Source organism: Saccostrea echinata, unplaced genomic scaffold (assembly GCF_033153115.1).
Source record: "Saccostrea echinata isolate AGI-Se365-2 ecotype Australia unplaced genomic scaffold, CSIRO_AGI_Sech_v1 ptg000009l, whole genome shotgun sequence".
In the NCBI taxonomy this organism is placed as follows: Eukaryota; Metazoa; Mollusca; class Bivalvia; order Ostreida; family Ostreidae; genus Saccostrea; species Saccostrea echinata.
The window spans coordinates 42,945,301-42,969,401 of NW_026889758.1; the positions used below are offsets into that span (position 1 = coordinate 42,945,301).

Sequence of the window (24,101 nt, forward strand, 5' to 3'; positions counted from 1 at the left end):
ATCACTGTTATATTTACAATATACTTTGAAAGATAACTTTAATATTCTTTACCATGTATGCATGCTAGCTATGTAACAAGTATATATGGTACTGAAGTCGTGCTATGTGTCTCAAAAATCATGCGTTTGAAACAAGACATAAAGCTAATGTAAATAAGCTAGAACTTTATTATGTATATATAAAAAAGACAATTTATTTAGACATATTCTCAAGAACATCCAACAGTGAAAGGAATAAGTCAACGTATTTGTCTTCTGCTCTCTGAAAAGCAGAACATTTTGTTATAAGTATGGTTGAAACTGTATAAAAGAGAGAACTTGTCAAGTACATGTTTTCAAATTTAATTTTGATTTTAAAAAAACCGCTTACCTTGACCACACCTTGAAAAATTAAAATAACTCATTCAGTTTGGACAGAAATAGTATCGATCAAATGAAAGTGCACTTATGCATCGCATTGTTTTTTTTTTTTTTTTTTTTTTTTTTTTCAAAATTTAGTATCAGGTCATGCATGGTGAAAATTTTTGATCTTAATAAATCTTGCATTTCTGCTCAGAATAGATGTGTTTTAGGGGAATATCATAAAATATATTTCAAATCTCTTCAATTTGCTTCCCATCCACCCAAGGAAAAAAGCGGTAAAATTACCTTTAAGGACATTGGCAAGGTTCCTGGTTATTGTATAGAATTTTTCAAGAACTTTCGAGTAGGTTTAAATGTACTAAATAGGCTATATTCTGGATCGTTTTACCTACCAATCCAGCATTCTTTTTTAGATTTTGTCAAATTAGTGTTTTTACAATTCTTAGTGCATTTCCTATGTAAAATGTTGATAAAAGGGACCTACATAATTTTTCACCATAATATTTCTTTAAAACACATTTATTTCATACAGTTTTTGTATTATAGACATTATTGTAACTTCATTTCCTATGACTTCTAGATATTTTGGTTGAAAATGTATATGTAGATACAAGACATGGATATCCCGGCACCGATCATCATTTTTGAGTTGCGTCCCTTAACAGCTAAAATTGGTCAAGAGACTGGTTGATTGTTTTTATCATGTAATTGACTGAATTGATTGAAACACATTGTCATAAAAATATTGGCATGGATTTATCTTTAACTTTTATTCGTAATTACTAAATGCTGATTCCTTCACACGACCTAAGAACTGTTCTCAGTCGGCATGGTCGACCTACCTGTCAGCATATGTCACATCTTTGCCCTTCCCAGCATACTGAGCATAACTATGGTAAATGACGACCTTTTTGCTCTTTGTCCCTGAATACAATGTACAACAAAGCCATTACTACTTTTCTTTCTTGCTGTATAGATGATTCTACCCGTTGAAGGAAGTACACGTGCTTTTGTTTACCTCTATAACATACGCTTTATTGGTTTTCACCGCTTAGAGAATTCTACACGGGAGATCACTCTCAATCACTATTTTACAAGTGAAAAAACCCATGTATTAAACCTTTTTTCTCCGGAAAACCCTGACTTGCCAATGTCCTTAAATGCACGTTTTCCTACGGAAAAATTAAAAATGAAAACAATTGCATTTTCGAACAAAATTTAAAAGGAATAAAAAAATTAAAATTAATAAATAAAGGAAAAAACTTACCTAGCATCGAGAACTGATTTGACTGGGTCCCGGTTAATCCTCCTCCTGTACAGAAAAAGTCATAAAGGTTAGTAGGTTACTTATTACCATATTAATCAGTTTTCTCTAATTAAAAATATTTTGTGTCCCCCCGAGCACTCCCTTGTCTCAAACACAGGGATAAACTGTAATAATAAAAAGCTCCAGTATGACATAGTAAAAAGTATTCTTCCACTGTGCTGGCATTTCTAGGGATATAGAGAAATGACCCCTACCAAGAGATTTCTGTCCATCTGCGGGTAGAAGATTGTATTCATTATTAAAAAAATCATTTTAGTGTACAGATTTCGGGTTGTTTTCCTTTAAATTCCATGGTTACTCAAAAAAAAAAAAAACTTCTGGGCTACGATAACCAATGACATCAATCTGTATTTTTTTAAACACCTTAAAAACAACGATAAAACGGATGTACTTTTTCCACTCAATAGATATGACTAAATTCACTCAAATAAAACGACACATGCACCTCTCTAGATGATAAAGAAAGAACAATAATATTACCATTCATAAATCCTTTCGGATCCACGAGATTGGTACCTCCAGAAAACTTAGAAATGGCCCCGCCACCTAATAGCATCAAAGTAAACTTGGATAAAAAGCTGATGATTGAACTTTGATAAGCACACTGCAAATGCCAGCATATCTTTGCCTGCTTTTAATAATCTTCAGAATAACTCCAATGAAGCGATATAAGTTACAAAGTTTTTTTTAAAGCATTTTCTCTGGAAAGCCAAAGATTCGAAATTCCAACTCTCTAATTCCTTAAGTTTGAAGTTTGTTGGATTTTATATTAAGCAAACTGTGATAATGCATTTTAATTTTTGATACTGAACCCTTTAGTTTTCCATAGCTTCAGGTTGCGATGAATGAATTTTTTTTATATATTGATGCATGTAACGAGTCATTTCTTTACACCCAATACTTGATAACACAGACCGTTTGAAACACAATGCAAAGCAGGTTATTTTTTTTTAGGTTAATGATACAATGGAAATAAAGCAAAAGCATCGATTCTAATTTCTATGAGAAGATTTGAGAATTCAAGTCACATTACCAGACATTGCCCCCATTGGATCCAGGGGATTTCCGCCTGGTGGAAGTCCACCAGGCATCATGGGATTAGAAGCGGACCCAGAGCTACCACCTGTTAAGTGAAACACGTGGTCAAGATATACATGTAAATATTTCATGTCGTTTTATTTTGTTGGTTTTTATTTTGTTGTGTTTTGTTTTTTTTTTTTTTTTTTGCATGATGAAAATTTTATGTCACCCGAATTGACTGTTCGTCCTGTTGCAGATGATACCATTGTATTCATCATATTCATTGGACCAGATGTTCCTCCAGCGCCACCAGATGATCCACTCATCATTGATCCCATCGGATTAAATATGTTTGCACCACCACCGCCACCACTACTAGACCCACCGTTGACCTGACTTGCCCCTCCCATCATTCCAGGAGCTCCACCCATTAATGAATTAGCATCCATTTTATTTGCGTCACCACCTCCAGCGCCTGATGTTAGATGTCATACTATACATTCAGAGACAATATTTTTGTTTCGTTTGTAGTGTTCAAAAGTATATGGATCTTACGTACTTACCCCCAAACATGTTCAAACTAGCACCTTGTACTGCCATTTGTGTGTTAACTGCACCGGGATCAAACGTGCCACCAGTTGCTAAAACATAGCAAAATCATGATATATGTATCCACACAGAAATCAAAAGATGATGTGATTATTGTAAGAACACATACAGATAAACTGTATACATACAACCGGCCTGGGGTCCCATAAAGTTTTGTACCTTTCCTGTAAAAAAGAAGTTTTACATTTTTCAGACTGAATGGAACATCGATAATTACAAATAGTTGGAGAAGAGAGGATTTACAAGGTATCTCTATTCCAACAAATTACACACTAATACGGTCAAAAATATAGAAATGTTCAATGTATTTCGAAATATCCAAGATTTTTTTTTAATTTAATAACTGTTCTATAAACAAAGGTGAGAGAATCGATATTTCCAACACACCTAAAACTGGGCTTAAGGGATTGAATCCAGACTGAGTTGTTTCGACATTAGTTTTAATAGGATCAAAAGATCCGGCTGTCGAACTCCCACTGGAACTTTGTGATGTCCCGCTGCCAGAGCTACTCCCGGACATCGGAGTTCCAAATGCCGAAGCACCTGAACTGCTGCCTCCGCTTGAAGACCCGGATTGTGTGTTTGTAGGACTTCCAAAAGAATTTGCTCCTCCTTGGGAACTACTCCCTGATGCACTTGGACTTCCAAATGAAGAAGCACTACTGCTTAAAGAAGTGCCTGATCCAGTTCCGGATGAACTTCCAAAGGAGGACGCACTTCCACTTCCAGGTGAATTGCTTCCAGTGGTACTGCTTCCTGAGCCAGTTGAACTTCCAAAAGATGAGGCGCCACCACTACTTGTACCACTTTGTGCCATGGTGCCTCCACCTCCCGATTGCTGTGTCATGCCATTCCCACTTGGCATCGAACCTCCCCCCATCGACTGCTGCTGAGCGTTCATGCCCATTCCGTTGGTGAAAGTTGGGGCGTTGCCTCCTGTCCCCTGTCCGGAGTTGGCTGCATTTGGATCATACCCACCTGCCATATTTACTGCAGCGTTATTAGGATTATAATTTGGAATAAGTGATGATGATGCTCCTCCCTGCCCTCCTCCCATTTGTGACATAGGGTTTGTGAACTGAGAACCACCTTGCTGATTTGGATTAAAATTACCACCAAATGCTGAAGCTCCGGTTCCTGAACTGCTTGTTCCACTGCTACTTCCAGACTGAGTTCCCCCCGATGTTCCACTTCCTCCACCACCCATCATTTGATTTGGGTTAAATCCGCCACCCATTCCACTGGTCTGGGATCCAGTAGAGCTACTTAGCTGATTGTTGAACTGAGCTCCACCTTGTTGGTTTGGATTAAAATTACCACCAAATGCTGAAGTTCCGGTTCCTGAACTGCTTGTTCCACCGCTACTTCCAGACTGAGTTCCGCTAGAGCTAGATTGTTGTGTGGATGTTCCACTACCCATCATCTGATTTGGATTAAATCCGCCTCCCATCCCACTGGTCTGGGATCCAGAAGAGCTGCTTAACTGGCTGTTCAGTTTTGTAGCATCAAACGTTGCCATAGTGCCTGATGACTGAGACGAAGTCTGTCCACTAGATTGTGAACCAGGATTAAACATATTCATTCCGCTTCCCATGCTGCTCATCATTTGGTTAGGATTGAAGGAACCCATGTACTGGGAATTGCTGGAGGTGGAACTGGAAGAGGAAGTTCCTCCGAACATCATGGCGTTAGGATTATATGTTTGTCTTCTTTGGACCGATCCAGCTTTATTGATAATATAAAAAATGATTTAAATCAAATTTTAAGTAGATCTGAGTATTCAATTCATGTACACCTACAAAGAATCATTCAAGAAACATTTTTAAAATAGTCAGCTTTATTGCTCTTATGCTGTCAAAATTGTTAAAAAGTTGCAAGATACACTTTACACTTACCAGAAAGAAGTTTCTGAAATTCCAAAACATACCGAATAGGTTCGGCTGCTACAGAATATATCAGAGTTAATAAAAGGACTTTTGGCAGCATTTTTATTCTGTAATTTTAGGCTGGAGGCCAAGATCAACAACTACAATATCATGGTAACGTTGTAGATAAGGCATGTTATGAAATGGATCCTTCATTTTATTATGAATATCCAATTTCGAACTCGTTTTCTAAAAAAAAAATATTAATTTTGATAATTTGTTTGTTCCTATCAAGATTTGATAGGGCTTGTTTTAATATTCAAAATTGTACATGTATAACGTTTACATGATAAACAGGGGTTTAATGGAGGGAAGGTAGTGTACTCATTTTTCAGAAATGTCAGATTTTTCCAAATTCTTGTAAGATTTATGAAAATTGTACCTTCCATCCTCTTCATCCACCACCACTAACACAAAGACTTAAATCCAGTCTCTTTGCTTTGGAAATCAATCTTCTACTCTTACGGTACATAGAATTATTACCATTTCTCCATTTGAATGAAAAATACGATTAACCGAACCTTTACCTTTGTCTTTAGACCTCAAGGACCGAAAACATTACTGAAAAGAATTATAAAATCTGAAATTTCCCCAAACTATTAAGGCTGATGGAAAATAATTGAATTCGAGACTATTTGTTGTTTTTTTTCATGCAAAGCGTTCAGCAGCCAAAAATAGCGGTTAAGCCACATGGGACGATAAAGGTAACTCTTGACCTGTTGTATCCTTTGTATAACAGAATAAAACTGCTCTTATTTTATTAAATCTCAATTCAATTAAATAAAAAACAATACTCCAATTTTAATTTCTTTAGAAACAGAGACACTTAAAATTTATTTATTTAAGGTCATGACATTTAATGTAATATGGAAAAAAAATTGTCATGCACGTTCCTATCGTTTGTAAAGGTCATATTGGTGTGGAATGAGCATGCACCGATTTTATTCCATTATCAGAAAGTGAGCAGTCAGTAGCAGGTAAAGAATTTGACATGTTATAGTACATTCCACAGATAACAGTGTAGTGGTTCCATTATGAAAATAAACTCTTTCTGAGACTTTTCATGTACCTTGACACATGACACACTTGTCATAGTAGAGTGATTGTGAGAACCTAAATCATGTAATGTGCCTTATCTATTGTACATTATTCCCATTATCACGCCTTTATCAGTGTCAAGGACAAATCTATGTGAATTAATATCTTACCAAATGAAATTGCAATGCATTATACTTGATGCAGTTTAAAGTTGTATGGATATAATATACTTTTATTTGACGTCTTAGTCAGAAGTCAATTTTCGCTGATAGTATTTTAAGTTTTAGTCATAACGAAAATATTATGATTATAGCTGATAGACAACTTCGTAAAGCGGTACAATAGCCAAAATATACCTACTGTCACAGTAACAATGTCCCTATTATGTACAGATAAATGCTATTACAATACTACAAATTTACAAATTTAAATATTAGATTGATTCTTATCTTATACGTTATATCCACCATACCAGAATGTTTGGTGCTCCTAGCTTCAAAATCATATCAATAAATCGATTTGTTGCCGTCGTCGTTTTCTTATACAGATGATAAGTAAAATAAGTAATTTTAAATGGAGCAAGACTATATAATCATTAAAGAAAATGCAGAAGATTTCATAAGTTTATTTCAATATATTTTATATAAATATATTGTGTTGATGTTTGGATTTACCTAAAAAAAAAAAACAGATCTAAACCTGGTAAAAAATTTTATTATTAACTGACCATTTTGACAATTGAGAAACTTTCTATTCCTACCGTCCAAGAAGATTTTTAGGATTGAAAAAGTTAAATGACAAAGTGTTGACCGCATCAGGGTCAAATCCTCCGGATGCCGAGCCCCCCGAACCGAGCTGTGCTTTTGAAGGATCCAGAAAACTAGACTGAATTTGATTAACTTTGTTTGGATCAAAAGAAGGTAGTTGTGAACTTCCGCTGGAAGACGAGGAAGAGGAAGATGACGGAGAGGAACTTCCACCACCACCTCCACTGCTGCTTCCAGAGTTTCCTCCCATTAAAAAGTTGCTGGGATTGATAAACATGCTTGAACTCATCATCTGAGATGCCCCACCGGAAGATGAACTACTGCTTGAGCTGCCGCTAGTTGACGATCCAGATGTTGACCCACTAGTACTTGGAGATGATGGTGATGTCTGACGTCTTCGAATATCTTAATTACAAGAACACTAGTATAAACAATAGAGAAAATCATTCAACAAAGCAATTTAACAAGAAGTAATTCAACAATGTGACAATATGAACAAACTACTTACTTCTCTTTCCAACCTGTGCCTGGGGATTGAAGAAATTAAAGGACATAGTGTTAAATTGGTCTGGATCAAATCCGCCAGCTGCTCCACCACTGGCTCCAAGCTTAGATTTAGATGGGTCCAGCATATTGGCCTGGATTTTGTTGACACTGTTTGGATCAAACTTTGGCGCACTTCCGCTGCTTCCACCACTGCCACCACCACCACCACCACCACCTCCACCGCCTGACATCTGGTTGGGGTTGAAAAAGTTGAACTGCATAGTGTTGAACTGATCAGGATCAAATCCACCAGCGGCACCGTTACTGGCTCCAAGTTTAGAAGAAGAAGGGTCTAGCATGTTCGCTGTGAGTTTGTTGACACTGTTTGGATCATACTTTGGTGGACTGCTTCCACCACTGCTGCTCCCACTACTTCCACCACTACTGCTCGGGCCAGATGGAGAGCTCTGACGTTTGAAGAGACCTATAGACAAAATTTAAAATTGCTTTATAAAGTATTTTTTTATTATTATATAAGGAATATGATCTTGAAACATTGGTCTTACTTCTTTTGCCCACTTGTGCTTGAGGATTGAAGAAATTAAAGGACATAGTATTAAACTGGTCGGGATCAAATCCTCCAGCTGCCCCGCCACTGGCTCCAAGCTTAGAGGTAGATGGATCCAGCATATTGGCCTGGATTTTGTTGACACTGTTTGGATCAAACTTTGGTGCACTTCCGCTGCTTCCACCACTGCCACCGCCACCGCCACCACCTCCACCACCTGACATCTGGTTGGGGTTGAAAAAGTTGAATTGCATTGTGTTGAACTGATCAGGATCAAATCCACCAGCGGCACCATTACTGGCTCCAAGTTTAGAAGAGGATGGGTCTAGCATGTTCGATGTGAGTTTGTTAACACTGTTTGGATCATACTTTGGTGGGCTGCTGCTTCCCCCTCCACTACTACTGCTGCTACCACCACCAGAACTAGACGCTTGTCTTCTCCCTTCATAACATAACATTTAATAATCAAACATTAATAATAAGTCGTATTCTGTAATATTTAATATGCTTTATTGAATATCACTTTCTAATTATTACTGATACATGAAACGAAAGCCTTTTTGTCAGGCCTACTGTCAAACAAAGAATTAATATGTCATGGTCTTACGCCTTCCGGATGGTCCTTGGTTTCCACCGCCACTCAAAAGTGCACTGGGATTAAAGAAGCTAAAAGACATGCTGTTGACTTGGTCTGGATCAAATCCACCACCTCCACCGCCAGATTGTCCAAGCTGAAGTTTGGACGGATCTAAAAAGCTTGCTTGAATTTGGTTTACTTTATTAGGATCAAACTTTGGGATAGATGAGCTACCACTAGATGAGGGTGAAGGTGAGTTTCCACTGCTAGAGGAAGGAGATGAACTACTACTGCTGGATCCGCCACTTGACGAACTACTAGATCCTCCACTACCAGTACCTGGATTTGATGGAGAGGATCTACCAAAGAAATGAAAACACCATTATGTGATAACACATTCGATAATTGTGTTGCACCCTCTGTTTATGTTACTGCTTAAAAAACACAAGACTATAAGTTCTCCGAAACAAAATCAACATGTATAATATGAAAACAGATCTGGTAGTCTTGATTACAACGCTCATATATGTTTGTCACATATTGATACATACGCACTTGAGCCACTCATGAATTGTGAGGGATTGAGTAAAAATGATGGCGGCTGCATGTTTTGTGAAAGTTGCTGGCCAGAAGCAGAACTAGATCCACCACCGGACTGGCTAGAACCGGAACTAGATCCACTACCGGAAGTACTTCCACTACTTGTGCTTCCTGATTGTGTTTGGCGGACTGCACAAAGCAATTGTTTGAAAACATGTATTAAAGGGGAGAAAATAAGCAAACAACGAAATTAACCTTAATTGTTTAATAAGTAGTATTTAATCAATTGAATTAATATATACATTCATTAATAAAACATTGAATGAAATTTTTTTTTAGAATGATTAAATTGTATCAATTTGATTTCAATTTCTTAAATATAGAGAATAATTATATTATCTACCTCTGAGGTCACGGCCAGCACAAGTGGTAAGTAATGCTGCCGTTAATATTAATGGCAGCCACATAATTCCAGGAGACAGACTGGTGTGTGTCTTAATTTATTTTGGTTCAGATGCCTTCCTTTTCCGTAATTATCACGTAACGATGTGATATATTTGTGTCAAACGTTTAAGGCCTGTATTTAATTAAGCGGCACTAAATCTTATCATCAGTAGCTCACGAGGTAACGATAAGAAATAGTCCTCGGAAGTTGTTGGACAGGTGAACGATATAATTCTTTAGTTTTGAACAGAAAGATTACAGCAAACATAGATGCTCTTATTCACGTATTTCTATTTTCTAGCTTGTCTTTGGTTTCAAATAAGTAAACGTAATATGCGACTCACTCGTTTATGACGAAATACTATATTTTTTATCAGTATCACTTGCAAAGGTTAGTCACACAGAAAAGAAAGTTTTTATTTTCATATACCGTATAGCAAGTATTTTTAGCGGAGTGCTAACTTTGGCTTATTTTAGCGGTTTTGTAGTAAGCCGCTAAAATTTTAATCGCCAAATTTGCACTCTTCATTATCACTACAGAAGACAAGAAAAATCACTTTTAAAAATAACTTTTAGTTTTTTTGTATAAGCAATATAACTTTCATCTGGTATTGTATTTACTCAAACTTTTGTGTAAATCGGTATTCAAACGTATATTAAACGTACTGAAACTTATCTAAAAAAAGAATTTCCTCTCTTTTGCAATGTCACGGAACTCTGTGCCCGCCAAAAAAAGTTCCGCCAAAATTATTGGCATACCTTTAAGCAGGCAAAACGCCAAATTTTACATCCGCTAAAGAAACCCGCTATACGCGTCTCAGTACCCTGTTAACTCAATTGTGGTATTACATTTCCTTGAATGAGGACTGTGTCAATGATAAACTTCATTATAAGCCTCGATACACTTTTGTTCCCATGAATATAAGCATATTATCAGTAAAGAAATTCTTAAACATTATTAAAATTAAAAACTGGGGCCGCTCTTCACGAAAACTTAAATTTTACTCATTAATGTGTTGTATATATTTAGAGCACTTGAAGATTCAAAGTACAAAACAATTTTCATGTTTAAAATCAAGCTTACATAAAAATTACCTGTACAACAAGTGTAATAAATGTCCACAGTTACAAACAAACTCAAAGTAGCATTAAATTATCGAGAATATATAATTTTTCAGTAGCTTTATTAAGGAAAAAGAACACACAGCGAATTGTTGGTCGTTAAATATCAGCCTAAGTTCTTTTCCGGTAGGTTTTTCTTTCTTTTCTGTCACTTTCGAGAATTTCTCCTCCAGTTGCTAGAAGACCTGGGGTAAAAGCATTCTCCGACTGACTCCCTTTCTTTGATGTATCACCAGAATTTATAATTCCGGTGGGATGATTGTTCAAGCTGGAACTCATAATGTCATTAGGATTAAAGAAAGTATATGATTCATCTGATGAGTCGGTAGTGTTGCTCGTCTTATTGTTGTTATTGTTGGGCATGTTTGGAAGGTTATTCACTCCGATTGGGGAAAAGTTCATGTGAGCATTGTTCACTGTAGCTGGATTAAAGATTGGGATTTCATTTTTGCTCCCTCCTCCAAGTAAACCAGGCACGAAATTAGCACCATTATAAAGTTTGGAATCATTAGTGCTGTTCTTAGATTCATGACCGTTGTTATTTTGCAAAAATAATGGCTGAAAATTTGCTTGCATGTTATTGATGTTATTAGGATTAAACTTGTAAGCTAGCGCTTTATCGGTGTCGTAGCCTGGGTTTTTATCCAACATCTCACTTGGATCAAAGTGCATTTTAATCTTGTTTACTTCATTTGGATTGAAAACAGCATTGTTCACTGAGGATGGGTCAAAATTCCCTCCATATCCAGACGTGTCAAAGCCAGTCATCCCAATCCCGAAATAATTCCCACTATTGTTACTTTTTGCCTGGGAGCTTAACAAATCCTTCATCATACCTTGATTGACACTGTTTGGATTAAAGGAACCAATGAAAGCAGATCCGAATCCGGATACTTTACCAGCAGTGAAAGATGGTCCTTGACTTTGGTTGTTGGTAGCGAATGGATTTTGGATGGCCAGAATGTTTGTTTTAATGGGATCGTAACCACTACCAAAGGTTTGTCCATTAAGCGAGGTAGATCCACCTGGAATACCGAGTTGCGAATTAACATCAAAATTCATCTTTGCATTGTTGACCTCAGATGGATTAAAGCCCACGCCTGTAAATTGAAAGGTTTGTCCTGTGGAAGTTGAATTAACTTTATGTTGTTGAGGAGTGTACTGAAAATTTTGAAATGATCCAACACTCATTCCTGGTGACATACCCGGGTTGTACATAATCGGTCTGTTCACTTTATTCGGATTGAATCGCCCAATATCTACAAGAGTTGTAGTTTTTGATGTATCAGGTGAACTTGTAGCTTCTATAGTTTTATCAGTGGTTGTGGAAGCCGAGGGTGTTGTCGTCTGAACTGTCAAGTTTGATCTAGAGGTACTTGTGACAGAAACATTTTGATCTCTTTTCAGAGCTAAAATTCTGCTTTTAACAGCTCTATGATCGCCTCGATTTTCTAATTTTGCTCTTCGTGCATCACCTACGTGTGGCATTTTCTTCAGAGACTGGACTATTGACCCTAAGGAAAAATCAGGACTAAATCCTTTGTGTACGTTTTCAAATTCATTTGCTCTTAGTCTAAATTTTGGAGTCGAGAGAGATTTCTGATATTCTGTTTTCTTTAAAGTTTGATGTTGTTGATTTTGCTTTGAGGACATTTCATTTGGAAATCCCGATAAATGATGATTTATTACATTTGCATCAAAGTCGGGAAAGTCTGCTTCCCCTGCATTAGATGCAGGAAAGGGTGCAAACTGCCCAGGCCGAAAGGACCCTGTAAATGAATTTAATCTATCGGGATCAAAGCTAAATTTTACATGTATTTTCGGCGTCTGAGGATTTGACACAGGCAAAATCATGTTATTTGGAGCAAAATTCATTTTTGCAGTCAATGCTGAACTTTGAAATGCGTTTTGGGCGGATCCCTGTGTTTGAAAGTGCTCTTGTGGAAACTTGTTTTCCGTATGTTTTTCTTGACTTTCTTCTTTGCTGATGCTTCCCATTGTTTTTTGAGTTATATGTTGCATTAAGCCAGTGTAGCCAGTGGGTTGATTTGCATATTTTGTCCACTCATCTGTTGATATATAGTTCTGTCCAACGTTATACTTTCCGGGGTTGAAGTTATTTGTACTCGCCCACGAACTCATAAGTCGATTGGGATCAAATCCATGAGTCTCTACCGCTTGTGGAGCCTTTGCATTTGTGTTTGGAGAAGACTGCACGCTGTCAATTTTTCCACCATTTGACGAACCCATCCCTGCAGCCAACATCGACAGAGGGTTGGTGTACTGCTGACCTAAGTTATACATACCTGCATTGTTGTTGGTATGCAGGGCCTGAAACCCCATTACACCAGAATTTATCTTTCCATTAAAACCTTGAGGGTGATTCACTTCATTTGTGCTGGGCCGTTTCGATGGTAGCGGTTTCTTTGTTCCAGACGTAAGTAACACTTTATGTTTATCTGAACCCTCATAACCGGTTTTTGCTGTTGCATTTGAGCCTGTTGTTTGTAGGGTCTTTGTCTGTAATTCCTGTCGACTAGGATCAGAGGGGCCTTGGAGTTTGGTATTTGAATTGTTAGTTTCCTCTTGCATTGGAAAATTCTTCGAGGGACTTCTTGCAGGGTTGGGGTTCATTTGGGAATTTCGTTGATTGTCCTGATTGTTAGCTGATCCTGTATCAGAAGGGTTTTTAATTATTTCATGAGATTTCATCTCATTTTTGCTTATAACAGTTTGCCCTCTGTCTGGTGGCTTTAGCATGTTGTTTAATAATTGCAAAAGTTGAACTCCATTTATACTTTCCAACAAATTCAGTAGTGAGCTTGATTGTGATACAATCGGCATTTTCGAAGCTGATTCTCCAGTCGAGTCTTTTTGTTGTGTGTTGGTATTTAAAACTGCGTTAAAGTCAGCGCCTTTATTGATAAAGTCTTGAATACCTTTATCGGTTGGTATTCGTGGTCTGTTTAAATTAGGACCAAATGATAATCTTTCTAATCCAGGTAATGGAATGCAACTGTATTCTGCAATGACATGATGATATTATTACAACTACATGTATATATTTTTTTCCAATGCTAAAATAACAGTTATAGCATTTGCATGAAACAGTTTTAGCCAGACAATATTCTCACGAATATGAATATATATATATATATATATATATATATATATATATATATATATATATATATATATATATATATATATATATATATATATATATATATATATATAATAGTCAATATTTTGAGTCAGATTAACGTTGATTTTTTGATAGATATTTTCTTTGAAGTATTAAAAAAATCTATATGACTTTTACTTACCCATGACTATAGAAAATATAATGAAAATTTTGATAAAATCCATAGTCTTAAGAATATCTACAAAAAGAACAAGATGTGTTTATAATGGAAACTAACGGCCGTTGGTGAACGCCATCTGGGGAACAGAGGGGCTGCCATTATTATCTACTGAGGATACAAAATGGTGATAATTTTACCCAGGATTATCTAGGCGTGCTTACGGTATCATATTCTTCAGTATGTGCGACTAATTCACCTGAAAAAATAATATACCGACGGATCTCCATTCATTTGCAATATTGAAGAGATCTTGTGAATTTTGGCGATTTAAGTATTCTTGCACAACACTTTACCATGGAATTGTTTAAAAATCAGAATAAAAAAGTCTCGAACTGTTTGAGTATCACTTTGAAGTGAAAGTTGCGGGTCTTTCGGATAAGACATTAAATACCGAGGCACCCTGTCACGGCAGGCGGGGGTGCGATAAAGGTCCCTCACTGCTCCATGACCCTGAGTACCGAGTAAAGGTCCACAATTGAAGGCCTTCACCGGTATATGAAGACCTCTCTATATGAGTGAAAAATTCTCGAATGGGACTTGAAAGAACATATTATCAATTAATTAATCTTTTTATGTCTTGGGTATCTCTATTTTGCGTTTTAGTGAATCATTCATTTCAAGAGATTTATCACAACCAAAGTGATATCTCTTTATCCCAACTGAAAGATGTGTGTATATAGTATCTAAAGAAAAGCCATCCGTCAATAACTGACTTTTTAATGCATTTCCATTACGTGGACAAGGGGTTTATTTTTCCAATCTCCCTCTGTAGTTTCCCTTTATTGCTTTTCCCTCAGATTATATGCAGATGAAGGTGTGCGATTGTAACGTCATGAATTTCAGTCTGAGGTCAAACCCCAAGTCATTTCTCTTGATTTTCAACTGAGGTGCGATTTTTAAATTTTGAAAAATTTCACAAAGCTTACCGTTTTATTTAACGAACATATTTAATGCAATGTGTTTTGTTGGTTGGTGAATTAAAATCCAGCTTGGCAAGAAAAAAGTCCTTTGACAATCTTCCACCTCCAGAAGGAGCATTTATACTTGTTACTACAAGGCTATCTTTAAAAAAAAAAAGTTTGGTTGCCCTCTCCCGACCGACTCAAAACCTTTTTTTAACCTTCCAGAGCACGATATTTTTTCTTTAATTTTAACATTTAAATTCGGTGCCAAATTGACAGAATTCTTTAGTAAATATACAAAAATGAATAAGGTTAAGATATAAAAGCAACAAAGGCGACGTAAAAAGACCCAAAAACCCATAGTTAAGAGCAGTTATTCTTTAATTCGTTCTAACAAATTAAAAAAAAAGATTAATTTTATTTTTTATTTTTAAAAAGTAAATTCGAAACTTCGTTATATCAAATAGCTATAGGCTTCAATATAATACAGACATTTTATCAAACTATCGCACTGTAACATTCAACTTTAAACTGAGAAAATTGTATTTTATTTTATAGTCCTGCTCAAGAAAACTAAGAGTGATTACGTACAACTAGGTATATCATAGACACAAAAAATGAAAATGTTTATTTCTAGCAGAAATGAAGCATTTTATCTTTAAAAAAAATGAGAAGCACGTTATTGATACCAGTATCATGGGTCTTTAACATTTGACGTGCGTGATAAGAACCGCACTCCTAGTCCTCACACTGTGTTGATATGGCTGGACTGTTCCTCGCTCTGCTAGCCCTGCTCTCTTCATGTCTTGGGGGTAATTACTCGGTATTTCATAAACAACTTCTTTGAAATGATGACTAAATTATTTTTTTTAAAAAATCACATTTAATTGACTCTTACCGTGTACATTCTTAGAAAAAGGACATGTTACTCATTTCATTTATATTTTGATTACTGTATACGTCTGTTTAATTTGTCGAACGAAATACGTTTTTTTCCGCTCTGTTTTAAAATTGCAATTTTTTTGTTCCTTCTTTTAAATAATCATTATATACAATTCAGCAACAATATTTTTTACAGGGTTTAATTCTTGGGGTAAAATTATCGGAAGTTGAATTTCAATAAAAAAAATTGCTTGTATACTGTTTGTATACTATATTTGTATATTATATTTGTTTTTCGGTATCGTCTATTCAAAACTGTTCATATTTTATGGTTCGACAAAAAAGTAATAAAGTCAATAGAACTTTTCCTACATTTGAGTAATTGATTTCGCGGAAATGAGTTAGTCAGAGGCTCAAACGTGGTTTTCTATTGTCAATTTTCCTGCGTCTGTCGGTATTCATAAATGTATATTCACATTTAATGTTTTCATTGTCTTTTCTAGAACTAACTCTAGCCAATTTCAACCATACTTTCCACAATGCATCTTTCGGTGAAGGAAAATCAAATTTATTCAAATTGAGGACCATGCTTTTATAAGGGAAGGCAATTAATAAAGAAATATTGAAAATAAAGCTGAACCATATAGAATCCTCTTCTCAAGAAACACTGTGCGCGAAAACTTGAACTTACATTAAAGCTTCTTTTAATGAATATAAAATTAATATATATTCAAATTCATCACCATTGGGCACGGATGGGGCCACAATAAGGGCTAAAGGTTTTACACTGGAATATAAAGGAAAGAATCTAAGAATTATCCAAGAAAAATAATTAAAGAGGAAGGAGGCCATACACATCTTCGTTAAGTTTAGATACAGATTTCTTCAAAAATGGCTCCTGGGACAAGGACGGGACCTAAATCTGAAGCTGACAATGGGGGATTTCGTATACAATATATACATATTTACTGGTCAGGAAAAGAATATTGACTCGGATGATTAGGTAATCCATCAGCTTTTTTTAGCACCTTTTGACCCCAATGCAATAAACCAGAATTTTGGCAGCGGAGGGTTCGGAATGAACATGGCATCAACACATTCTGCATTTGACCCCAATGCCCTCAATCATGGTTTTGGTGGAAATGGGTTTGGTAAATATTCAAATCAATATTAAATTCATATGTCTAAATGCACAAATATAAATTAACGTTAAAAAATTGGTCTGTAGCAATATTGATGCTATATATGCCGTAAGGATAGAATACTTCTCATTTTATGACTTTCATTTCAGGTGGCGGTTTCAGTACGCCAGCTTCCGGTATGGGTACATTTGACCCCAACGGATTTCAGACTCCAACATTTGACCCCAACGCACTTAATGGTTTTGGTTCTGGATCTGGAAATTTTGATCCTAATGCATTCGGAAAGAAATAAATCATATGGAATCTTATATCATTTACTTGTAAACAATCGCCATTTTCGCGAACGAGTTCACGAAAAGCAAGTCACACACAAAATACACTTGGGCAACTCCTTGTAATTATAAGTGATGTGATCCATCACAATATCTTTGAAGAAATATTCTATATTTAAACAACCCCAAAACTTCTTATTCTATTGTGATTTATCAAGGCAGGCTTTTTTGAAAGAAGTTATGTAAATTATACACGTAAAATCAATTTTGCATATATGAAAGTTTATAATATTATAGTTTTTTAATATCTTTTAAAAATGGAAAGTTAGGTTCTATCAGAAATTGCAAACGATATATTCCGTGGAATAGTTCTATCTATATCTGTATATTATAGACTGAATGCCCTTTGTTAAAGATAACACTATCACAGATTTGGTTCTGTCCTTGTATCTGCACTATTCACTATACAAAGGTAACTATTTGCACTATTTGATATCGGTAGCTATCTGCACTATTTGATATAGGTAACTATCTGCACTATTCAACAGAGGTTTATAAACCAAATAGGAGATAAAATGCAGGAAATGGGAAACCATTAATTTCGTATTTGAATATAGATTCTATATTATCGGTAATATGTTTATACTAATTCTTCTAAACACTAAATGACGAATTATGGAATGGACTTTGACTCTTTTGGTCCCTAATATAAAAAAAAAAATATAGTAAAAAATGTATTTATTTGTAATAAAGATACCAAAAAGACACCTGTTTAAAAAACAGATTTGAATTTTATTCTTATCTTTCAGAAAGAAAGACCGTTTAAGAATTGGAGTCTTATTTTTGGATGCGTCGGTCCTATAAGAGCACCTGGCCGAGCCGACAAAAACCGCGCGTTAGCGCGGTATGATAATTTGTCGCCACGAACAGGTGCTGTTATAGGACCGACGACATCCAAAAATAAGAATTACATTCTCTAATTTTCTTTCATATTAATTGTTAATTTTAGTTAATCTTTATTATGAATTTAGCGCCTTTCAGAACTGCATGGTGTGCTTAATGTTGTGATGTTGGAAAGTAGGGCTGCGCAATAATATTGATATTCCGGTATATTGCGATTCGTTAACAAAAAATATGTTTTTCCAGTACCGATATACCGGCAAACTGCTTGAGCTTTAGATTTCTTAAGTAAAATATGAAATTTAATAGGTTAGAAACATTTTCAGTTATGCAGCTATGCCAAAGAGTTCCAAACGGTAATGTTGCTGTTGTATGGTTGCATTTCGTTCCAAAACTGTAGTGAAATCAACAAGAACTTCATTGTCACAATGTTTTTATAATAGTTTTAGACACTCTTCCTATAGAAGAAGGTTAATAAAAAAAAAAGAACATTTTAACTGTCATAGAAAATATTGCAATACATATCGCAAAACAGTTAAAAATATCGCAATACAAAATTCCCAGCCGATACCCAGTCCTATTGGAAAATTAAATAACGCAAATGAATATGGCGAGGGAAAAAATAACAAATTAATTTTAAAGGTACAATTGTTACAATTTTACAATAATTTAATAGGGTAATTGTTTTTAAATAAATTCAGCTGAACAATATACATTGTATTGAAAATGCATGTAGTTCCTACCGCGTATTCTACCGCGCAGTGACAAGGTTTTGCGTGTTGTGTTATTGAACGTTGTAGGTTTCCAATGGATTTTATAATGAAAATTACACTGAATTAAATAATAAAGGTGGAAAAAATGTTTTACCAGGATTATACCTGCCGAGAAATTGTTGTTACAGAAACATTATAGCATAAGGCATATTTCTACGATTTTTCCTTAGTATGAGCCTAATGATACTGATATTAATTTTGTACTTAGGGAGATAGCTATGGTAGTTTGAGCTCTGCTTTCTACTGTAGCAGGAAAGGAGATATTGTATAGCTGGACCGGGAATCAAATCCGGCTGCATTACTAGTCAGGTGCTCTACCAACTGAGCTATCCAGGCCGATATCAACGGCCCAAACCATTACATTACTCCCTCCTTGAATTGGCTTCGCCCTCGAAGACACAACTCAAGTTCATTTAGCCCCTGGCAGGACTTTTACCTGCAAGTCCAGGGGTTTTCAATGGCACCAAATCTGTTACAAGAAAGGAGAAAACATATGGCTGAACTGGAAACCTCGAGTCAAAAAAAGGACCAGTACCTTTTCTTTCTGGTTGTCCTAAAGGCAGATCACTGTAATCTATACATTTAAGTAAACCGACTCAGTTAAATTCATACTTTTGGGGATTTTCCTATCATTCACAAAAGATTGGGATTGTATGGATTTCAGTGTTGAAAAATTAGCACTGCTATTGCACATTCTTCTTGAGAGAATGTTGCAACACTGACATAAGGGTTTCTGAACGTCTCAATTTTTGGAGCGTTCTTTTCTTTTTTGATTTTATGACAAGAATCAACATCTTACTCTCATTTTGAATATTCAGCCTTCATCTTAATATTTGAAGATACAGCTGAAATATTTATACATATCTGTGCATAACGTGAAAGGGCCATTTAACTAAAATTCAAATTTCAACATTGCGAAAATAATCACAAATATTCATTTAATTGGTCAAGTATAGAAATTTCAACTTCCTAATTATATATATATCCGTATTTCTTGTTATATGTTTAGCCTCTTATCTTATCAATTTTATGGTAGTTTATGGAACGTAGGAAAATATGAAATAACATAACGCCGACCCTGCGTTATTTTGTCAGACATCCATTCCTAGAGTAGAAACCGTCATTAAAGCATGAAGGGTGTAGTATTTCTCGTTTTAATTCCACTGTGCTTTTCAAGTAAGTATTGTACCCTACTAAAGAATGATATAGAAAACGATTTAATTAACAATTAATATTTCCGCAAAATATTCTTTAGTATTGATCTATGATTGATAAGTTATATATACATTTCTTAAACGGTTCTATGCATATATATATATATATATGCATTAAAGGCTGTTATCTGGGCTGCGTTCAAGATCGTAGCGGCTAACCTAGCAGCTAAGTGGTAAATATCTATCTCTATTGAACGGACAGCTAGCTTAGCAGCTACGTCTAAGATTTCAGATAAAAATATATCAGTAAAGACTTATTTTTGGAACCAAAAAGTTTATTTCAAGCGAAAATATATATGTATATTTATATTAAATTCGCTAAGATGTAGAAAATATTTTCCTGTTTAGTTAAAATCTAGTGTGCTGCAAAGTTGTAACTAAGGAGGCCATCTTGGATTTAGGACTTAGCATTAAATATTTATGCTAGCTCTCCCTACGTAGCGGCTAGGCTAGCTTTGCGTTAAAGATCGCACTTTTACGTAGCGGCTACGTATATAGCAGCTACGCTGTTGAACGCACCCCAATGTAAGAAAATTAATATTTATCAATTATAGTCCCTGTTAAGCGACAACTCTTCTCTCCTTCCGGTGCTCCGGGATTTGACCCAAATCACATGGCCGCTGGAAATTATGACCCAAATTCCCATAGTTATGGGGGATCTGCATTTAACCCCAACTCCATGAGTGCCGGAAGTTTTAACCCTGGAGGCATGTCTAACACCCAGACTGGAGTAAGCAGTGGGGGACAAGTCGGAAGTTTCCAACCAAGTGCGGGTGGAACAGGAAGTTTCCAACCTAGTGCTGGTGGGACCGGAAATTTCCAACCAAGTTCCGGTGGAACTGGTAGCTTTAATCCAAATTCAATGGCTGCTGGAAACTTTGATCCAAACTCACAGCCTGCTGGAAACTTTGACCCTAACACTTTTGGAAGAAAGTAAACTTGACCACAAGTTTTAGATGATAATTTTAAATGTAATTTTGATAAATTAAAATCACTAAAAAGGAATATTGAATGATCTTCTTTATATTTTGTACTTTAAAAATTGTTATACTGAACAAACATAGAAGCAGAACTTTATGAGTGAGCTTTATTTAAAAGTTGGATCCGGTATTTAAAGTGAGAACAATCTGATTCAGTTTTGCAACACTTTTGCACCACTGTCTGACTTGATAGTTTTTAAAGCATTCAAGATTTCGTAAAGTTTGGAAAGTTGCGTATAAGATTTTTCGGTATTCTTTGACTCTCCTTGCATTTTTTGGTATTGTTGATACATTGTTTCGAATGGAACCGGTGCTGGTCGTCTACTGATATTGCTGCTTACTACTGATACAGAATTCGTCATAAATTGTGGTTTACCTACAGACTTTGTTGAGACTGGTGACCACCACTTTTGTACAATTGGACTTCTTTGCTCTGAAATTTCGGGAACAATGAAACTGTATGTTGCATCTGATGCAGACACTTTAGGCAACAGCTGGGCAACTTGAACTTGGGGTAGAGATTGAGCACCTGTGATCTGAGGTAATGGCTTGACAAATGCACCGTGGGGCATTTGAACCGGATCTTTCGTTAATTGTTTTGGTTGAAAAGATAAAGGCAATGGATTTGGGTAGTAATTATACAACAATTGATCCGGTGGTGGCATCAAAGGTCGCTGATGAGGTCGTCCCTTTCCCCCCTTTCGAACTAATTCCAGTCGAACAAAACTTGCGATAACATCAAATTTTCCCGTTCTTAATAACTGAGTCAGCATTGTTGCTAGAGGGGCATGGAAGACATTTGGTTCCTGGCTCAAATGATTCAATTTCTCTCCTTTAATGTGTGGACGAAAGACATTTGGATCCTGGCTCCACTGACTTAGTTTTTCTCCTTTCATATGAGGCCGAAAAAAATGGTACTTTGTAGATGGAGGATCTTTGTTCAAGTGTGATGGAGGATGCTTGAAATTTGACGCGTTGTTATCTTTGGTTGAAGTTGCATTCTTTTCGTTGTGGAATTCAGGTTTTCTTGATATTAGGCGTTGATTAGTGACCTCAATTTTATCAGCAAGTACTAAAAGAAAGCAACAAAAGTTTCTTTTTCTTAAAGATTGATTTACTAAAATTTGAGTAAAATATCAGTTACAAGTATTTCAAAAATAGTAAATGTGTATTTTTCCTTACCCGATCCCAAAATGAGTACTGCAATAAATGAAATAATCATTCCGAGAGTATGGAATTAAAACTTACAAGGAAACCCCAACAACTAAACTACACTTTAATATATCACTTTGGTGTTCGAAAATACCGATATATGACAAGTATCTTATCCTTTTCTCATCCTATCTCCATTTGTCTACGATAACTCACCATTTCCGTCATGTATATTTATTGCAATCTTCTAAAACGTGACGCACACTTATTCTAACAAATGTGATTAACGTGTCTTTTGCAGATGTTTTAAAAGCTGTAAATCATTAAAATAAATGAATTGTATTCCATTTAGCCCACACCATCGGCTAATTGCCTTTCTAGAGTCTTTTTATAAATAGTAGATGCGCCAAAATTGTAAACTGCAATGCATAAATTCAAATCATTTAGCGCCCACTATCGGCTTACTGTCTTTCTAGTAACCGGATATCATTTTATTTTGTTTAGTTTTTTCCTTTGACTTCATTTTACTTCATTTTATTATTTTTATTTTTTTTAAACTTTTGTTTATGTTATTATTATCATCATTCTTATCATTATTATTATTTTGCATTTGTTGAAAGCAAGGCCGTAGGAACCGGGGGGAGGGGGGGGGGAAGCACTTTTGTCGATATATAGAGATTACCATTGAAAACATAGCTACTGTATGCTTGTGTCCCCTCAATAAAAACGTCTGTTGACCTTTTTTTGTTTATTGTTTTTTGTTTTTTTTTTATTGTCAAGGAGTTTTTGGTAGTCGATAGTGCCCCCTCAACTGAAAATGTATGGCTGTGCCCCCCAACTGAAATTGCTTCCTATACGGGCCTGGAGAGGGCATTGAATGCATTGATGCCTTAAGACCAGTTCCCCCAAGAATGCGGCAAATTTATCCTATTACCGAAGTAATGTTGTAGTAGTAGATGCTTGAGGACAGGACAACCCCCCCCCCCCCCCCTCCTTTTGTATAGGCCCCGAGACATTTCGACTTTTTCTCAAGAATTATTTTCTATAACATTTTACGATGAATTTCAAAATAAGACATGAAAAATATCTACATCACACATATAATCAAAAATTGCATATATATCTTCTTTTTTTTTTAAATATAATTTTTTAAATTATTTTCCGAATTTTTTATATTGATTTAGGAAAATTGATTCAAAACTGCCGCTGGAGATGGAGTTGTCCTATCTTCAAGCAATAAATTACATGTTATGTGAAATTAATATTGGTAGTTTCTCAAGCAAATCTACTTAGACATTTTGGTTATCAATTTGAGGATATGCAATAAGTCTACATGTAACAAGAACTGTCCAATAAACACATATATGTCTTTTTGTTTTAATGTGCAATATACAAGCGCGGATACAGGAATTGAAGTTCGGGGGGGGGGGCGCAAAAAGTAGGCAGGGGGTCTGGGGGCCGCCTTGAGGCCCCCAGTGGGTCCAGGGCGAAGCTCTGTTTGAGGCCCAGGGGGCGAAGCCCCCGGAAACTCCTGGATTCTAGAGATTTTGTAGGGTGAAAATGAGGTCTACCGAATAGACATATTTACATTTTCTCGACGAAACTATGATTTACGCTAACTTTGTTGACACCCCACCCCACCCTTAAATCCGCCACTCCTATATCACATTAAACATAGGAGTCATTCATTATAGCTTTTGAGCATCCGTCACACTCTCTACCATCGGCTCATA

At 35.9% G+C, this 24,101-nt stretch overlaps 6 protein-coding genes and 1 long non-coding RNA gene across 7 annotated transcripts; 2 read left to right on the forward strand and 5 right to left on the reverse strand.

Annotated features, from left to right (window-relative positions):
* Positions 1 to 1,626: 1,626 nt before the first annotated feature.
* Positions 1,627 to 2,811, reverse strand: LOC133183761 (uncharacterized). Its single transcript, XR_009720722.1, has 3 exons — positions 2,724 to 2,811; positions 2,171 to 2,236; positions 1,627 to 1,675 (listed from the first exon to the last, which is right to left on the reverse strand). It is a non-coding gene; the product is annotated as an uncharacterized LOC133183761 (long non-coding RNA).
* A 119-nt stretch (positions 2,812 to 2,930) lies between these two features.
* Positions 2,931 to 5,003, reverse strand: LOC133182759 (uncharacterized transmembrane protein DDB_G0289901-like). Its single transcript, XM_061317606.1, has 5 exons — positions 3,707 to 5,003; positions 3,448 to 3,483; positions 3,274 to 3,351; positions 3,103 to 3,185; positions 2,931 to 2,957 (listed from the first exon to the last, which is right to left on the reverse strand). The coding sequence occupies exons 1-5, from the start codon at positions 5,001 to 5,003 to the stop codon at positions 2,931 to 2,933; spliced, it is 1,521 nt and encodes a 506-aa protein (XP_061173590.1).
* Positions 5,004 to 7,038: 2,035 nt separating this feature from the next.
* On the reverse strand, positions 7,039 to 9,699 carry LOC133183762 (uncharacterized protein DDB_G0271670-like). The gene is made up of 6 exons (XM_061318670.1): positions 9,624 to 9,699; positions 9,232 to 9,409; positions 8,711 to 9,039; positions 8,102 to 8,545; positions 7,558 to 8,019; positions 7,039 to 7,454 (listed from the first exon to the last, which is right to left on the reverse strand). The coding sequence occupies exons 1-6, from the start codon at positions 9,685 to 9,687 to the stop codon at positions 7,039 to 7,041; spliced, it is 1,893 nt and encodes a 630-aa protein (XP_061174654.1). The 5' UTR covers positions 9,688 to 9,699.
* Positions 9,700 to 10,897: 1,198 nt separating this feature from the next.
* Positions 10,898 to 13,630, reverse strand: LOC133182760 (uncharacterized protein DDB_G0283357-like). Its single transcript, XM_061317608.1, has one exon. It carries the CDS (start codon positions 13,628 to 13,630, stop codon positions 10,898 to 10,900), a length of 2,733 nt encoding a protein of 910 aa, XP_061173592.1.
* Positions 13,631 to 15,812: 2,182 nt separating this feature from the next.
* LOC133183763 (keratin, type II cytoskeletal 1-like) lies at positions 15,813 to 17,378 on the forward strand. Its single transcript, XM_061318671.1, has 3 exons — positions 15,813 to 15,865; positions 16,961 to 17,086; positions 17,227 to 17,378. Exons 1-3 carry the CDS (start codon positions 15,814 to 15,816, stop codon positions 17,367 to 17,369), a joined length of 321 nt encoding a protein of 106 aa, XP_061174655.1. The 5' UTR covers position 15,813; the 3' UTR covers positions 17,370 to 17,378.
* A 2,720-nt stretch (positions 17,379 to 20,098) lies between these two features.
* Positions 20,099 to 21,202, forward strand: LOC133183764 (ATP-dependent RNA helicase glh-2-like). Its single transcript, XM_061318673.1, has 2 exons — positions 20,099 to 20,198; positions 20,791 to 21,202. Exons 1-2 carry the CDS (start codon positions 20,153 to 20,155, stop codon positions 21,171 to 21,173), a joined length of 429 nt encoding a protein of 142 aa, XP_061174657.1. The 5' UTR covers positions 20,099 to 20,152; the 3' UTR covers positions 21,174 to 21,202.
* A 163-nt stretch (positions 21,203 to 21,365) lies between these two features.
* LOC133182761 (uncharacterized) lies at positions 21,366 to 22,438 on the reverse strand. The gene is made up of 3 exons (XM_061317609.1): positions 22,399 to 22,438; positions 22,071 to 22,288; positions 21,366 to 22,022 (listed from the first exon to the last, which is right to left on the reverse strand). The coding sequence occupies exons 1-3, from the start codon at positions 22,436 to 22,438 to the stop codon at positions 21,369 to 21,371; spliced, it is 912 nt and encodes a 303-aa protein (XP_061173593.1). The 3' UTR covers positions 21,366 to 21,368.
* Positions 22,439 to 24,101: the final 1,663 nt, after the last annotated feature.

Coding starts and splice junctions, on each gene's coding strand:
- LOC133182761 (XM_061317609.1), bottom strand. CDS start 22,438: ATGATTATTTCATTTATTGCAGTACTCATTTTGGGATCGG. Junction 22,289..22,398: donor AGTACTCATTTTGGGATCGG/GTAAGGAAAAAT, acceptor GCTTTCTTTTAG/TACTTGCTGATAAAATTGAG. Junction 22,023..22,070: donor AGTGGAGCCAGGATCCAAAT/GTCTTTCGTCCA, acceptor CATTTGAGCCAG/GAACCAAATGTCTTCCATGC.
- LOC133183764 (XM_061318673.1), top strand. CDS start 20,153: ATGAAGGGTGTAGTATTTCTCGTTTTAATTCCACTGTGCTTTTCAA. Junction 20,199..20,790: donor AATTCCACTGTGCTTTTCAA/GTAAGTATTGTA, acceptor TATCAATTATAG/TCCCTGTTAAGCGACAACTC.
- LOC133182759 (XM_061317606.1), bottom strand. CDS start 5,003: ATGATGTTCGGAGGAACTTCCTCTTCCAGTTCCACCTCCAGCAATTCC. Junction 3,484..3,706: donor TCCCTTAAGCCCAGTTTTAG/GTGTGTTGGAAA, acceptor TCTTTTTTACAG/GAAAGGTACAAAACTTTATG. Junction 3,352..3,447: donor TATGGGACCCCAGGCCGGTT/GTATGTATACAG, acceptor GCTATGTTTTAG/CAACTGGTGGCACGTTTGAT.
- LOC133183762 (XM_061318670.1), bottom strand. CDS start 9,687: ATGTGGCTGCCATTAATATTAACGGCAGCATTACTTACCACTTGTGCT. Junction 9,410..9,623: donor TGCTGGCCGTGACCTCAGAG/GTAGATAATATA, acceptor TGCTTTGTGCAG/TCCGCCAAACACAATCAGGA. Junction 8,020..8,101: donor AGCACAAGTGGGCAAAAGAA/GTAAGACCAATG, acceptor TTTTGTCTATAG/GTCTCTTCAAACGTCAGAGC.
- LOC133182760 (XM_061317608.1), bottom strand. CDS start 13,630: ATGCCGATTGTATCACAATCAAGCTCACTACTGAATTTGTTGGAAAGT.
- LOC133183763 (XM_061318671.1), top strand. CDS start 15,814: ATGGCTGGACTGTTCCTCGCTCTGCTAGCCCTGCTCTCTTCATGTCTT. Junction 15,866..16,960: donor GCTCTCTTCATGTCTTGGGG/GTAATTACTCGG, acceptor AGCTTTTTTTAG/CACCTTTTGACCCCAATGCA. Junction 17,087..17,226: donor TTTTGGTGGAAATGGGTTTG/GTAAATATTCAA, acceptor CTTTCATTTCAG/GTGGCGGTTTCAGTACGCCA.